This window comes from Saccoglossus kowalevskii, chromosome 21, assembly GCF_978046115.1.
Source record: "Saccoglossus kowalevskii chromosome 21, keSacKowa6.1, whole genome shotgun sequence".
Classification (NCBI taxonomy): Eukaryota; Metazoa; Hemichordata; class Enteropneusta; family Harrimaniidae; genus Saccoglossus; species Saccoglossus kowalevskii.
Genome location: NC_140661.1, coordinates 3,470,390 through 3,485,393, shown reverse-complemented (window position 1 = coordinate 3,485,393; position 15,004 = coordinate 3,470,390). Strand labels below are relative to the sequence as shown.

Genomic DNA, 15,004 nt, shown 5'->3' with positions numbered 1-15,004 from the left:
TCATAGCAGTGAAAAGCAGGCAGTGTAAGGGTTATAAACACATAGTATGTGTTGCCAATGTTCAATGTTCAAGTAGTGTTTTTTCAGGGCAAGTGATAATCTTACTTCGCAGAAGACTCCCACTCACCCATGAAAGCATCAAATAGGCTTTTGATTTTGTAAATTGTATGGTAATATAATTCACAGAATTCTGAAATTCAAATTTAAAAATTAGTACCAAATTTCGTTAAGTGGCCTTGAGTGATTTCACTGAAGATTATCCTGGATTTGATTATACACCTCGACCTTCAGTGCATACCGGATCAAATTGTTCGAGGTCTGTTGCCATACCAACTAATTTTATAATTAACCACAATACTCAATGAATGTTGTTCTGCACTATAGGTCTTCTGTTGTCTGCACATAAAGTATGAATGCTAATGTAATGTATGACGTAATCAATTCAAATTAGGCACACCTTGTCTACTATTGATTGTTCGTAGTAGATTAGTATCCAACTCATCACCATCGTAGTTGTCGGCAACTTCATCATTACCATCATTTCCATTAGAGAATGAATTATCCTGTCGACCCTGAGAAAATCCACACGGGCACGTACCCAAACCCCAATTCCACGTGTATGGTTCTGGTTGTGTGTTATACCAGTCAAGACATCTTTTCTTGTAGTTTATGGTATACTTGTGGTTATTTTCTACTCTGTATATCCATCGTCCACGGAAACCAGTATTACCTATTTCTAAGTCTGGACGGTACCTTTGCTTCAATGTAGGCAGCCTTTTTTTCTGTTCGTTGACAATATACCCGTAGTATCCTTTACCGCCGTTGTATCCCATAATGGCATTGTTGCTGTCCCTGACATGATAGTTCCATGACATTGACCCCTCTTTGTAATTACACAAAACAAAACTATATATGCCGTCAGTGACAAAGGCTCCTTGAAAAGTATTTGTCTAGAAAAAATAATAATTATTCAAGATTAGATAAAAAATGTCCTGATTAGAGAAAAAATGTCCTGAGTTGTAATTGCTGAATCAGTTTGTAGTTAAAATGTTCTTTTGCATCTGTGCAATAGTAGGCCTCTAGGGCAGGCGGCACAATGGCAAACCACACCCCCTATTGCGGACGCAATGTAAATTTAGTACCCCCTAGAGCAGACATATTGAAGAAAAAACACCCACTATTGCAGACATACGTTGAGAACATCTTTCCCCTTTTTGCGCGCATTCTCTGCCTTTTTATTGCACTCAAGTGGAGTGTGATCAACTCAAACAAGATACTTATGGTTGATGTGGATGCAACTCATGTTGGTGTCAATTGTTGTTTTATGGGTCCGCCAATTCGGGGCCTAGGGCGGTGTATGAGAGTGGTTGTTGCAAGAGGGGGCCTACAGCGGGCGCAGCAACCGTGCTAAATTTAGAACGTACACGGGGTAGTATCGGCATACAGAGTGACCCCTGGGCGTCATCATGTATATAACAAGTCATTGTTTAAAAAAATTACGTGCACCTACAACCCAATATGTATGATCATCATACCAACTTTGATCCGAATCGAACCAGTCATCTCCGAGAAACTGCTGTGGACACGTTTAGGTATCAGAAATAAATAGCAAATACCACATCCAAAATGACCGCCAGTCGGCCATTTGTCTCCGATCATAAAGTAACTTGACGCGCATATGTATTGTCTTCATGTAAAGTTTGAATGAAATCCGTCAATGGGTGTCCGAGATATACCTCCGGACGTACGTGCGTACGGATGGACGAACGAACGGACGGAACGAACCCAAATTAATAGTCCCCATTTTCGGACTTCGTCCGAAAGTGGACTAAAAATTGCAGTCATCGCTGTTAACGAGTGAGACGGTAAGACTGTGAATCGTGTTTTGTTATGCAACTTTGTCGACGCGTGGTTTTTTAAAGCTACATTTTAGTCATAGAACAGTACCTGACTAGGCTGATAAGGTTAATTTATTAATATGTGTATATTTATAGGAATGGTGTTTAGGTGACACAAGAATACTTCCTCGTATTGATATATATTCAATGTACTACCTACCGTGCCTTTATTGTACGCAGAAGGAACTGCAGCCACCGCTTCCCAAGTAACAAGAAGAATCCATTCAGCCTCAAAATTTTCAAAATTATAATCGTAATAATAAGGTTTGTTGTACGTTCCTTTTGCATTATGTATACGCTTATTGACAGCATTAAACATTGCTCGGTGTCGGTTACTTATATAACCACCATTTTCTTTTTCATAAATCTGTAGTTGTAAAAATAAGAGTCAACATTTTTTATTATTTTTTTTATATATTTATTCATGGAGTCACAATCAACTAGAAATTAGTCATTACAAATGTTATGAAATACACATATTTCTGGATACTCATATATTGCAAGTCGTTTGTGAACATGTAGTATAGTTTTCAAATTAAATGTCTTAGATAACACAGATATTTTACCTGATAATATACATTGCCAACAGATGGGTCACTGATGTCAACATCATCCCAAAACACTGCTACCATAGGAGTTGTTTGCGTAGAGTTGAATCCGTCTACGAACGGGTTAGGGTATGCATATTTGACACCATTCTCATTCAAAAATACCAACAAACCATTGTCTGTGAACTAAATGATCATTAAGAAATCATGACTATATTGTTTTTGAATTTATTCTGTAGTAACGATTATTATTGATTAAAGAAATTCGATGTAGATAATGTTATGGGATGAGACCAGTGCCAAAAACATTTCTATTAGCATTTACCATTATGTTCACATTCTTTTTGTTAGAATTTTTATTTTTTGGTTATTTTATCATTATTTTGTCATTTTTTCTTTATTTCATCATTATGTTAGCATTATGTTAGCATTATTTGACACGTATATCTGTCTAACTATGATAATTTATGCACGATGAACAAACTCCCTAGTTTATTGTAGGCCTTGGTTTGAAACTACGCGTTTGTGGCATAAGTATATCTTGTATTTATATCCCAGTGTACTAAAACAGCATAAACATAAGCTTTATTTTTTCTGCTGACAATTATTTATAGCGAATTCACAAAACAAGTCGAAGCTAATTATATTAGATAGGTTAGGTTGTATTATACACACACGTGGCGGGGAAAATGTCGTCTGCGTCAGGTATTGTGTTGTCTCCTTCGGCAAAAGTGACAAAAATTGGGGAAGCATATCAAGCTTTGCGCGATGCAAGTTTGTTGTTACAACAAGCGACTGATGCAGAAGTATCTCGGACAGTACGCTGTCGCATCGACCTACGCGGCGCGTCGGTCGATACTGTCGCTGTACTGTCTTCGTGCAAACTTTGACGTATCTTCGTAATAACCTTATATTATTGGACTCGTCGTCGATTGAAAATATGCAAATACCTGAAAAGATCCCATAGCGAGTCAATAAAATGAAACGTTCCAAAATAAAAATAGGATTTTTAGTTTCGACGTTCATTTCAAAATCCTAAATGTCGCCACCACAGATATAATTTCGAAAATCACAGCTGAAATCTATACTGTGACTTCTTACCGCTAATTCATCAATTGAAAAAACAAAATATTAGACTCCGGAAAATATTCACTTGGTCGTCATTAGCAACGTTCCAAATTCATTCACGAGCTGCTAAGAAACACCAACGGACAAATTTAGCTAAATTGTGTTAGTATTGTTGATTTTGAAAATATGGTTAACTTTTAAATAAATTACTTACATATGATTTATAGTAGAAATCACCCCAAAACGGGAATCCTGTTTTATACTCTATTGTCTCCGACACTTTATCAAATTCAGAAGATACTGATTTGTCATAGGTTATAGTCAACTCTTCATCTCCTTCTACTGGACCGTACGCAAACAGTATAATTTCTGAAAAAAAGAGCAAAATTACTGTAGCTGAAAGAAAATATTTAACAAATACATCTAGATAGCATGAATATTAGGGAAATGTTTTCGTATAAAACTTTCTCAGTGTTTTAGATTAAAAACCTTATTTAAAGGGCGGTAGTCGTCGCCCCACGCATGCGAGAGATATGTGGTTCTCATATAAACAAAGATGGCGACTTTGACAGTTGCGCAAATCAGCGAGTACAAACTGAGGCGTTACCAAGCTTTAATTATGCAAGTTGCACCCAAGTCAAACCTTATACTTGGGTTTTTATGTTGAAAGAGCGCATTGGATTGTGGGAAAATCATTGTTTATCAACACAAATGTCGCACATGCGTAGCGCGACGACCATCGACCCTTTAATAAAAAAACAAGAGACATTTCCCTACGTACTAATGGCCCTACTAAGAAGATACCACTGCACACAATCTGCAGATATTGCGATACATATTACGTAGGCGTCGCGATGTAGACTGAACATATAGTCTCGATATCATCGTACAAATTAAACAAATATCGCCTTACACAATAAACAGATATCGCCTTACACAATAAACAGATATCGCCTTACACAATAAACAGATATCGCCTTACACAATAAACAGATATCGCCTTACACAATAAACAGATATCGCCGTACAAAATAATCAGATATCATCGCACACAATAAACAAATATCGCCGTACACAATAAACAGATATCGCCTTACACAATAAACAGATATCGCCGTACACAATAAACAGATATCGCCGTACACAATAAACAGATATCGCCGTACACAATAAACAGATATCGCCTAACACAATAAACAGATATCGCCTAACACAATAAACAGATATCGCCGTACACAATAAACAGATATCGCCGTACACAATAAACATATATCGCCTAACACAATAAACATATATCGCCGTACACAATAAACAGATATGGCCTAACACAATAAACAGATATTGCCGTACACAATAAACAGACATCGCCGTACACAATAAACAGATATCGCCGCATACAATAAACAGATATCGCCGTACACATTGAGCAGATATCACCGTACAAAATAAGCAGATATAGCCGTACACAATAAACAGATATCGCCGTACACAATAAACAGATATCGCCGTACACCATAAGCAGATATCACCGTACAAAATAAGCAGATATCGCCGTACACAATAAACAGATATCGGCGTACACAATAAGCAGATATCGCCGTACATAATAAACAGATATGGCCTAACACAATAAACAGATATCGCCGTACACAATAAACAGACATCGCCGTACACAATAAACAGATATCGCCGCATACAATAAACATATATCGTCGTACACAATGAGCAGATATCACCGTACAAAATAAGCAGATATAGCCGTACACAATAAACAGATATCGCCGTACACAATAAACAGATATCGCCGTACACAATAAACAGATATCGCCGTACACAATAAACAGATATCGCCGTACACAATAAACAGATATCGCCGTACACAATAAACAGATATCGCCGTACACAATAAACAGATATCGCCGTACACAATAAACAGATATCGCCGTACACCATAAGCAGATATCACCGTACAAATTAAGCAGATATCGCCGTACACAATAAACAGATATCGCCGTACACAATAAACAGATATCGCCGTACATAATAAACAGATATCGCCGTACACAATAAACATATATCGCCACAATGATCTCGTACTGTTTATGTCACTGTCAAAATGTGTAAACAAATCCCAACACTAATACATACAAATGTAACATGTTGACGTGATTTCTAGACAGTAAATGTTCTTACCTTTACATTCATTACCATCTTTATAATATCCATCATGACATTGACAAGTAAAACTTCCCACAGTATTTGTACAATTAGCATAGATATGGCAATTATCCAAACCTTCGTCACATTCATCAATGTCTGAAAGTTGAAATATTTTATCACATGAGTTTATAATTTATTAAATTTTATTGCATAAACATGTTTTTATTATCCCAGTTGATACGACTTGAAGGTCTAGTTTGTGAATTGGATTTTGAAAAATATCATGAACACATATTCACAGGGCCAACATTATACCAACTGCACATCTGTACCAAGGAAGTATTGAATTGGTTAATGGGTGTATTCATTGGTTACATGCCATAACCTGAACATGACATAATAAATATTATTACATATGTATTGCAGCTTAATTTGATTCGTCCCTGAAATCAAAATCATTATTTCCACAACCCATATGCAAATGAGGTCTGAGAGCAAACAAAGTAGTCCCTTCAGGAGTACCGTTTTTCGAAACATAGCAGAAATAAACAATTTTTAGAAGTACGATATTTTCCCCTTGGGGTACATGAATATACTTGTCGAGTGAAATGAAATTTGAACAACAGTAATGGTACTTTTAGGCAGTCACTTATTTTGACTAAAACTATTTTGCATATCATCTATATGCAAATGAACATGATTTTCCATTGGCTATCGAACTATTTTTATTTTGAAAACACATTTTCGTCTGCTATTTTTATCCGGTTCAAATCGTCCAGCAACATTTTTGGCATATCAGGTGTACATTACATGGAAAACTACGATTGGGAGAACTTGTATGTTGATCAAGTGACGACTCCCCCGCTTTAAATCATGTAACAGTCAGGAACACAAACCACTCACGCTTCGCATTTGTGGTTTACATGTTATAACCGTCATGTGACCATAATCTAACTGGTACATATGCCATAGCATCGGAGCTAACAAACTACATGAAATTAACAATTAATTAATTTATTTAATTTACCTGCCACCTTATTGTGTAGTCCTGTAATTAATGGTCTCATTCCGTAGTTGCTACTCGTGTTATTATTTTAGTGATATAATTCTATTTATAGTTTAAACATGTTTGGTTCCCCTGTGCGAAGTACACAATGAAGTCTTTGTAGTTAATGTATCTGTATCACGGTTACTAACCGTGGTCTGTATGGAACTTGAAGTTCGGTTTGAAGTTGAAGTTTTAGTTACGACATTTTAACGTTAAACAAAACAAAAAATCTATGTTGCCCATAACTCGAAGTTTGGTTAACTGTTAATTGAACATAGAGTTACAATTTGGGCGTGGTTTGGCAAAACAGGTTTCTAAAATATGGGCGTGGTCACTTATGTAAGGCGATGTTCGTAACTTCCCAATGAACCACTCATTGGATTTTGATGAAACTTGATTTATAGATGCTCTCGGATAATGCGCAGACCTTATTCGTTTTGCATATTAATTACCTGATTATGCATAATTAGTAAAAATTTGGCTTTTCCACTAATATTTCAAGTACTAATCACTGCATTTTAATGAATGAGCTGATTAGTTTTGAATATAAATCTGTGCATATTGATCATCTACTTTGCATAGAAATTTTTGGATTTTCTACTGATATGTCAAGAGCTATTCATCACGTTTCAATTAAACTTGCTACTGGGTGACCTAGGACAATGGACACCTCGGTTTCAATAAAACTTGTACATTGATGGTTTGTGAAATTGTACATACCTTATTAGTTTTACATTAAATGTGTGCATATTAATTACTTGCTTAGCTTCCCATAAATATATGAAGTACTTATCATAATTTGTCAATGAACATTGGTAAGTAAATACACTAAGACAATTCAACTAATTAGTTTTGGGTTTATATATACATCCATAATAATTACCTAATTTGCATAATTTTCGGCTTTTTGTAATTTTTCGAACAATTAATCATCACATTACAATGAAACTGGGTAAATATGTGCTCTAAAACAATAAACATATCTAATTATAGTTTGGGGTTGAAATCTATTCATAATAATTGATTAATTTGCATTATGATTATTTTTCTTCAATAAGACTTGGTATATAATTCCTGGAAACAGTGCATTATTTTTGGATCGAAATTTGAGCAAACTAATTGCCAAATTTGCACAATGCGCATAATCATCACACTTCATTGAAAATTGGTTCTCTGGAGGTAATCCACAGATATGTAGTTTAATAATGAAAAACATTATTATTTTATAATTATTATTAGCCAATCGTTGGTATCTCAAAGAATTACTTGTGGTAGAGGTGCTCTGGAATAAATTAACACAGATGTAAAATCAAATGTATTTACTATACGTATTACAAACATCAATAATGTGGAACATCTTCACTTATTCAACAATTGAGATGCCATATTTGGCCACATAAAACGTATCGTGCAATCTTGAATGCACTTAATTGACCTTTGACATATACCATTAAGCTTTTTACATCACATACATTTACTAATAATAAAAACCTACCTGTACAGTTTACATAATTAGTTTGTAATCGCCATCCTATTGGACATGAACACCGGAATCCTTTAGTGTAACTGTTCTCTCTAGGGGATAGGTTAGTACAGGTATGGCTGCAAGGTTCCTCGTCACATTCGTTTATATCTGGTCAATTTAAAACATAATTCATGTAAGCAATTACTCATAATAACATAATAAATTTATAAGTAGATAACTACTAATATTAATATATATTATTAAACATCTGTCACCGTAACGCCATAAGTTACAACGTTAGTAATTTTGCGGTATTTTACGGGGTATTTTCATCCTACCATATAAGGAAATGCGAATTCCAAATAAAAAAAATACGCGCGTAAGTGTCCTCTAATAATAAAAACAAATATGGCTGCCACCAGGGTTTGATCGGACTCCACACAAAGAGGTTCGCTGATTCTGTTCTAAACATTTGAAATTTTGGCATTCCTATGATGTATGCTTGGAAAGAAAAGATGTATAATAATAAGGTTATTACAAGAATACCTCAAAGTATGCACTCAGACAGTACGCCGCGCGTCGGTCGATACTCCTGCTGTACTGTTTTCGTGCATACTTTGAGGTATTTCCGTAATAACTTCATAGTATCATTCAAGTTATCGACATCTTTTCCAGCAAAGGTGTGTTATTCAATGTTTATATTACACCGTAAAGTTGTGCGGTTAGACTACTGAAATATATCGTACGCATTCATTAATGCAGGAAACATTTTGTATCAATAACATCATAGGCGCATACAATAAAAAGATGTTACAACACACAATACAGCCATGCACAATAAACATATATCGCCATGCACAATAAACATATATCGCCATACATAATATGCAAATATTGCCATACACAATAAGCAAATATCACATACACAATAAGCAAATATTGCCACGCACAATAAGCAGATATCGCCATACATAAATAAGCATATATCGCCATGAATAATAAGCAGATATCACATACACAATAAGCAAATGTCGCTGCGCACAATAAAAAATATCGCATACACAATAAGCATATATTGCCACGCACAATAAGCAGATATCGCCATACATAAATAAGCATATATCGCCATGAACAATAAGCAGATATCACACACACAGTAAGCAAATGTCGCCAAGCACAATAAGCAATTATCGTATACACAATAAGCATACATTGCCACGCATATTAAGCAAATATCGCCATACATAAATAAGCAGATATCGCATACACATTAAACAAATATCGCATACGCAATAAGCATATATTGCCACGCACAATAAGTAAATATCGGCTTACATAAATGAGAATATATCGCCATGCACAATAAACAGTTATATCTACACACATTAAGCAAATGTCGCTACGCACAATAAGCAAATATTGTCATAGACAATAAGCATATATCGCCGGACACAATAAGCAGATAACACCACATACAATAAGCAAATATTGCCATACACAATAAGCAAGTATCGCCTGGCACAATAAGCAGATATCACCACACACAACAAGCAGATATCGCCGCACACAATAAGCAGATATTGTCAATCAGTTATTGCCATACACAAAAAGCAGATGTTGCCATACACAATAAGCATATATCGCCATGCACAATAAACATATATCGCCATACATAAATAAGCATATATCGCCATGCACAATAAATAGATATTTCCGCACACAGTAAGCAAATGCCGCCACGCACAATAAACAAATATCGCATACAAAATAAGCATATATTGCCACGCACAATAAGCAAATATCGGCTTACATAAATGAGCATATATCGCCATGCACGATAAACAGTTATTTCCACACACAATAAGCAAATGTCGCTACGCACAATAAGCAAATATTGCCATACACAATAAGCAAATGTTGTCATAGACAATAAGCATATATCGCACGACACAATAAGCAGATAACACCACACACAACAAGCAGATATCGCCGCACACAATAAGCAGATATTGTCAATCATTTATTGTCATCCACAAAAAGTAAATGTTGCCATACACAAAAATCAGATGTTGCCATACGGAATGAACACTGTGATATACAAATGTGCCAACAATCACAACACTAATACATACAAATGTAACATGTTGACGTGAATTCTAGACAGTAAATGTTCTTACCTTTACATTCATTGCCATCTTTATAATATCCATCATGACATTGACAAGTAAAACTTCCCACAGTATTTGTACAATTAGCATAGATATGACAATTATCCAAACCTTTGTCACATTCATTAATGTCTGAAAGTTTAAATATTCATCACATGAGATCATAATTCATTGCATAAATAGAAGGTAACACATGTTGTTATTATCCCAGTTGGACAACTCAACCGAAAGTTTTTTTTTTGTGAGATTGATTTTGTGAAATCTTGTGAACACATACTCATGGGACCAACATTATAATACTTATGAATAAGGAAACATTTTAAGGTAGAGATGCAGGTTCGTGGGCACTTGGGAGTGAATTTTTGTTTTTTGCTATTTATTATCCAAAAAAGTCTTGGCTGTAGACGGTTGATATTTTGTAGAATTGTGAATAGTGGAACATACTCAAAAAACGATTTTAAAATATAGATAACAGGTGCAAAATTATCTTTTTTGAATGCTTAGCAAAATTTAGCAAGGCTGTACATAAATAATAAAAAAAAAACATGGTGAAAAATGAAATGACGGGATCTCCATATTATGCCCTGTATTTAACCTTTTACAAAACGACAATACTTTTAAATTTGAAAATGTAACAGCCATTTTAATTATGAGCGTTAGCAAACTTTTGACTGAGTGAATTGTTATGCAAATTAGCAATTATCTCAGCTTCTTTTTAGTGCACATTCCAAAACTTAAAAAAAATAGCTCCGAGACGCTTTGACCTTTTGTTTTGAAATTTTCACAAATGATTGACAATGTGTTTATCTTCAAAACGCCGTCGGGGCATTGTTTTTAGTTGAATAGTGTTACCGCAATCGTACAGACAACTAGCCTGAATGTTAATTTATGCATAAACTTGAAGTAGTGAAATATGAGCTGCTGCCCTACAAAATTGACAACTGGTAGACAGTTTTCAAGACGGCGATTACTTCACAGTAGACAGATGTACCCATAAACCAATTTTGACAGGAAACAGAAGCATGGTTTAGAAGCTATTTTTTTTAAATCACTTTTGACCAAAAATGCACTTTTTTGTGCATATTTCGAACTACAGTGTCCATAAAAATAAAATACTAACAAAACTTAAAAATTCAAGCAATAATTTTTCCGAAAATATATAGTTTTGTGGACAAGGGAGGTCATCATGGTTTCCTAATTAACTAATTAAAATACCTGCCAGGTAAACTGCATCTCTACCTTAAATATACAAAACATAATATATAAACACATAAAAACAAACGTTATTGAATGAATGATTAAAATTACAATGTACGTCCATTTTTGCATTTTACAGAAAAGAGAGAAGACTAGTTTCACGCGTCAACACAGGCCGAATACGGCTTGGCGCCGTGACACAATTTTTTAGAGAAACTATTAGTTGTACTGGGGAGAGGAGGTTTCTAAGGATCATGATTCCGTCTCGGCCCGGATACATACTGTATATTTGGTCCCAAAGATGTTGTTGTCAATAATAAGTTCAGTTGCATTAACAGGAATGTATTTATGAAATACATGTTGGAAACCAAAGCTTTACTTATTCAATGGGCGTGCTCTACAATTTCCATGGTTACACGCCGTGGCCTGATTACGGTGTGGTAGATAAGATTAAAGATTGAAGAACAAAGAATATGTGACAAATTTCCTCAAAATTGAACCGCTTTTTCCCAACCCAGCCTGGCATACTGGCGAAGCAATGGTCTAGCTCTCCAGATGGTGATATATTTGACCTTTAGCGCATAGCTGCACCGAAATCCTTTCGGTTGGTAGTAGTGAACAGCGCCCTCTAGAGAGGTTAGTGAAACACTTCTAAGAACAATCGACGCCTGGTTTGGGAAATATGTTATGAAATACCACTTAAAATATGATCAATACTACATGATGCTACATTACATAATATTGTTCTCAACACCCCGTGTTTAATTTCTATATTGTTTTTTCACAGTAGCATTGTGAAATGATCAAGTTGGAAATCAGTATTGTCAGTATCACCTGCGCTGAATAAGTTCATCAATAAAGCCAGTTTAATCTTATGATAATACGATCTTACCTGTCTGGCAGTTTATTCCAGTCCATCCCGGTCGACATCTACATTCATATCTGTTTATCTGGTCAATACATACACCTTGACCTTCGACACAAGGACTACTTTCACACTCGTCAATTTCTTGTGATTCAAAACAAAATATCATTAACATTAAATTTCGTTTGAAGCATTTAAAATGTTAAATAATATTTATTCTGCAATAATTTCTATGACTTCAAAACTGAGACATTAAGTCAAGTTCTCCTATGACAATCAAAGCAGAGTCTAATCCAGTTCTGTCGGGAGTTTGGGACAGTTTGTTTTTAACTGTCATGTCTATCATTTTGGAAATAAATGTTCTTGTTAGAGAGTTGTAGAATTTCGTGTATTTTTCTATGCTAATTGTATGATTATTTAGTCTGCCAAATAGTAAATTACAAATTATAATTCACTGCAAATCCTGGATTCTGATTGGTCAAGAGGTCAAGCCGTGCGCTAAATATATATAAATGCGTCCCTGTTAATGACAGTTTGCGGACAACGTTATGACAACAGACAGTGAGATATATTACTGACCGGAAAGCTAACGTCCGCATACTGACATTCGCAAAAATGTAAGCCTGTGACACAACAGTTCGATGACCTGTATGTCACATGGGAACAGTAACGAAGACTGTTACCTTTGATGTTACAAGTGATAATCTATTAGGAAGATTTCTCCATTGTGTACATGACGCCAGTCTATTAAATAGAGAATGAAAACATACCTCTTAAACAGTTCTCTTCTGCAGATTCAAAACCGGGCCAGCACGTGCATTGGTAGGCATTCACTAAGTCAGTACAGTCACCATAGTAACAGGGATAACTTGCACATTCTTTTCTTTCTGTAAATGTAACAATTTATATCAACACATACACTATGTGTTACCGTCTAGCAATGTATGAGATTATTAGTGAAACTATATCTACATCAGCAGCTGTCTCTATCTCGGTGCCCAACAGCTATATATTCTACTAGTAAATAACACTGAATAAACGGCATTGTAAATACCATGTTAAATGAAAGGAAACATGTACTGCGTGCTACTTCCAGACACTCTTTTCACATCGACTAATATATTTAGACATTTTGTTCAGTCTCGGATGTTTCATTTTAGGCATCTTTGATATGAAAACTAAACACAAATCAGCCAAATGATTGTGACAATCTTAATTTTTTTAAAGACAACACGAAATTTTATCCAGAATTGTTATTTTTGATTACAGAAATGATTAATTTAAAGGTGCCTGAATACTTTCTGACAAGTCTGTATATACGCAATTATAAAACCAGTCAATAATTAGAGAGTGCGTCAATTCGCGTGACATGTTGTGTAGTTTTAGAATAAATACGTAATTGTATCTATAACTATAACTTGTTATAACGTACCGTCACCACATATAGTTCCAGTGTAGCCAGGGTAACATGTACATGTAAACCCATTAATCTCATCATTACAGGTTCCATGGATGCATGGGTTGCTTTCACATTCATTAATATCTGTTGGTTTAAATATGACGTCATCAACATATCAATATAAAAACCATAAATAAAGAATAATGGTATTACATGTGAAAATGAAGTTAAACTATATGTACCTGTACATGTAATATAATCATCTTCTAAAACATAGCCCTGTCTGCACAGACATTGAAATCTGCCTGGTAAATCAACGCAAATCTGAGAACAGTCGTTCCTCTCTTGTAAACACATGTCTAAATCTGAAAAGAAATAATATTAATACTCATACAATGTAATAAGGATTACACAATTCCTTTGCACCAAGGTTGGTACATCTTACCGACACTTGACAGTTACCACTTTTGTTTCTTTTACTATTTTTCCTGCATAAACTTATTTAATATTTTTTTTTACATTTTCTGTATATTCTGATAAATTTAGTTTCAATTTTGGATCGAAAGGACAAACTGTGACATTGTTTGTAGTAATTGATCAAAAGATTTGTCAATTTTCACCAGAATGTTATGTAGAAAAATGCAGACTGTAAATGTCTGACTATGTTGCAAAAGTTGACATTCAATAAGTTAAATATGTGTACATCATAATAGATTGTTACACTTACCAACACATTTGCCACTTGGAGAATTACCATAGCCGTCATAACAGTGACATGTAGGGTAACCTTCCACCAACTCACATGAACCGAAATTGCAATTACGTCGACATAGTAGGGGCAATTGTACTACAAGTATAAAACACATATACACATTGAATGTCACGTCGTCTCTGCTCGTCAGAGCTAAACTTGAAAATGTTCCAATCAACTTTATTCCAGTCATAAGAATCATCGTGTTTACCCATTTTGTAAACTAAAATATATAACATTTTATAATCTCTTGTTGAATAAATTTTATTCTTCAAATCTAGTATATTGTTGTTGACTTGTGTGTGTCTGTCTGTTCAACACTACACATCTACGTCATTTATAATATTATTAAATTCACCTAACCATAACATTTAGTCTATGACGCACCTTGACAGAGATCCCCCGTGTATCCTGGTAAGCAATCACAGGTATAATGT

General features: G+C 34.9%; 1 protein-coding gene across 1 annotated transcript in view; it reads right to left on the bottom strand.

The window, feature by feature from the left end:
• Nucleotides 1-14,769, bottom strand: part of LOC144359896 (uncharacterized) — a 31,177-nt gene extending 16,408 nt beyond the window's left edge. The window contains exons 1-13 of the mRNA XM_085495395.1: nucleotides 14,544-14,769; nucleotides 14,059-14,181; nucleotides 13,850-13,960; nucleotides 13,188-13,304; nucleotides 12,445-12,561; nucleotides 10,365-10,487; nucleotides 8,218-8,355; nucleotides 5,708-5,830; nucleotides 3,729-3,883; nucleotides 2,465-2,632; nucleotides 2,059-2,265; nucleotides 458-950; nucleotides 128-190 (exon numbers count right to left, since the gene is read on the bottom strand). Of these exons, the coding sequence (XP_085351521.1) occupies nucleotides 128-190; nucleotides 458-950; nucleotides 2,059-2,265; nucleotides 2,465-2,632; nucleotides 3,729-3,883; nucleotides 5,708-5,830; nucleotides 8,218-8,355; nucleotides 10,365-10,487; nucleotides 12,445-12,561; nucleotides 13,188-13,304; nucleotides 13,850-13,960; nucleotides 14,059-14,181; nucleotides 14,544-14,769 (2,164 nt within the window). The remainder of the gene's footprint in view (nucleotides 1-127; nucleotides 191-457; nucleotides 951-2,058; nucleotides 2,266-2,464; nucleotides 2,633-3,728; nucleotides 3,884-5,707; nucleotides 5,831-8,217; nucleotides 8,356-10,364; nucleotides 10,488-12,444; nucleotides 12,562-13,187; nucleotides 13,305-13,849; nucleotides 13,961-14,058; nucleotides 14,182-14,543) is intronic.
• Nucleotides 14,770-15,004: the final 235 nt, after the last annotated feature.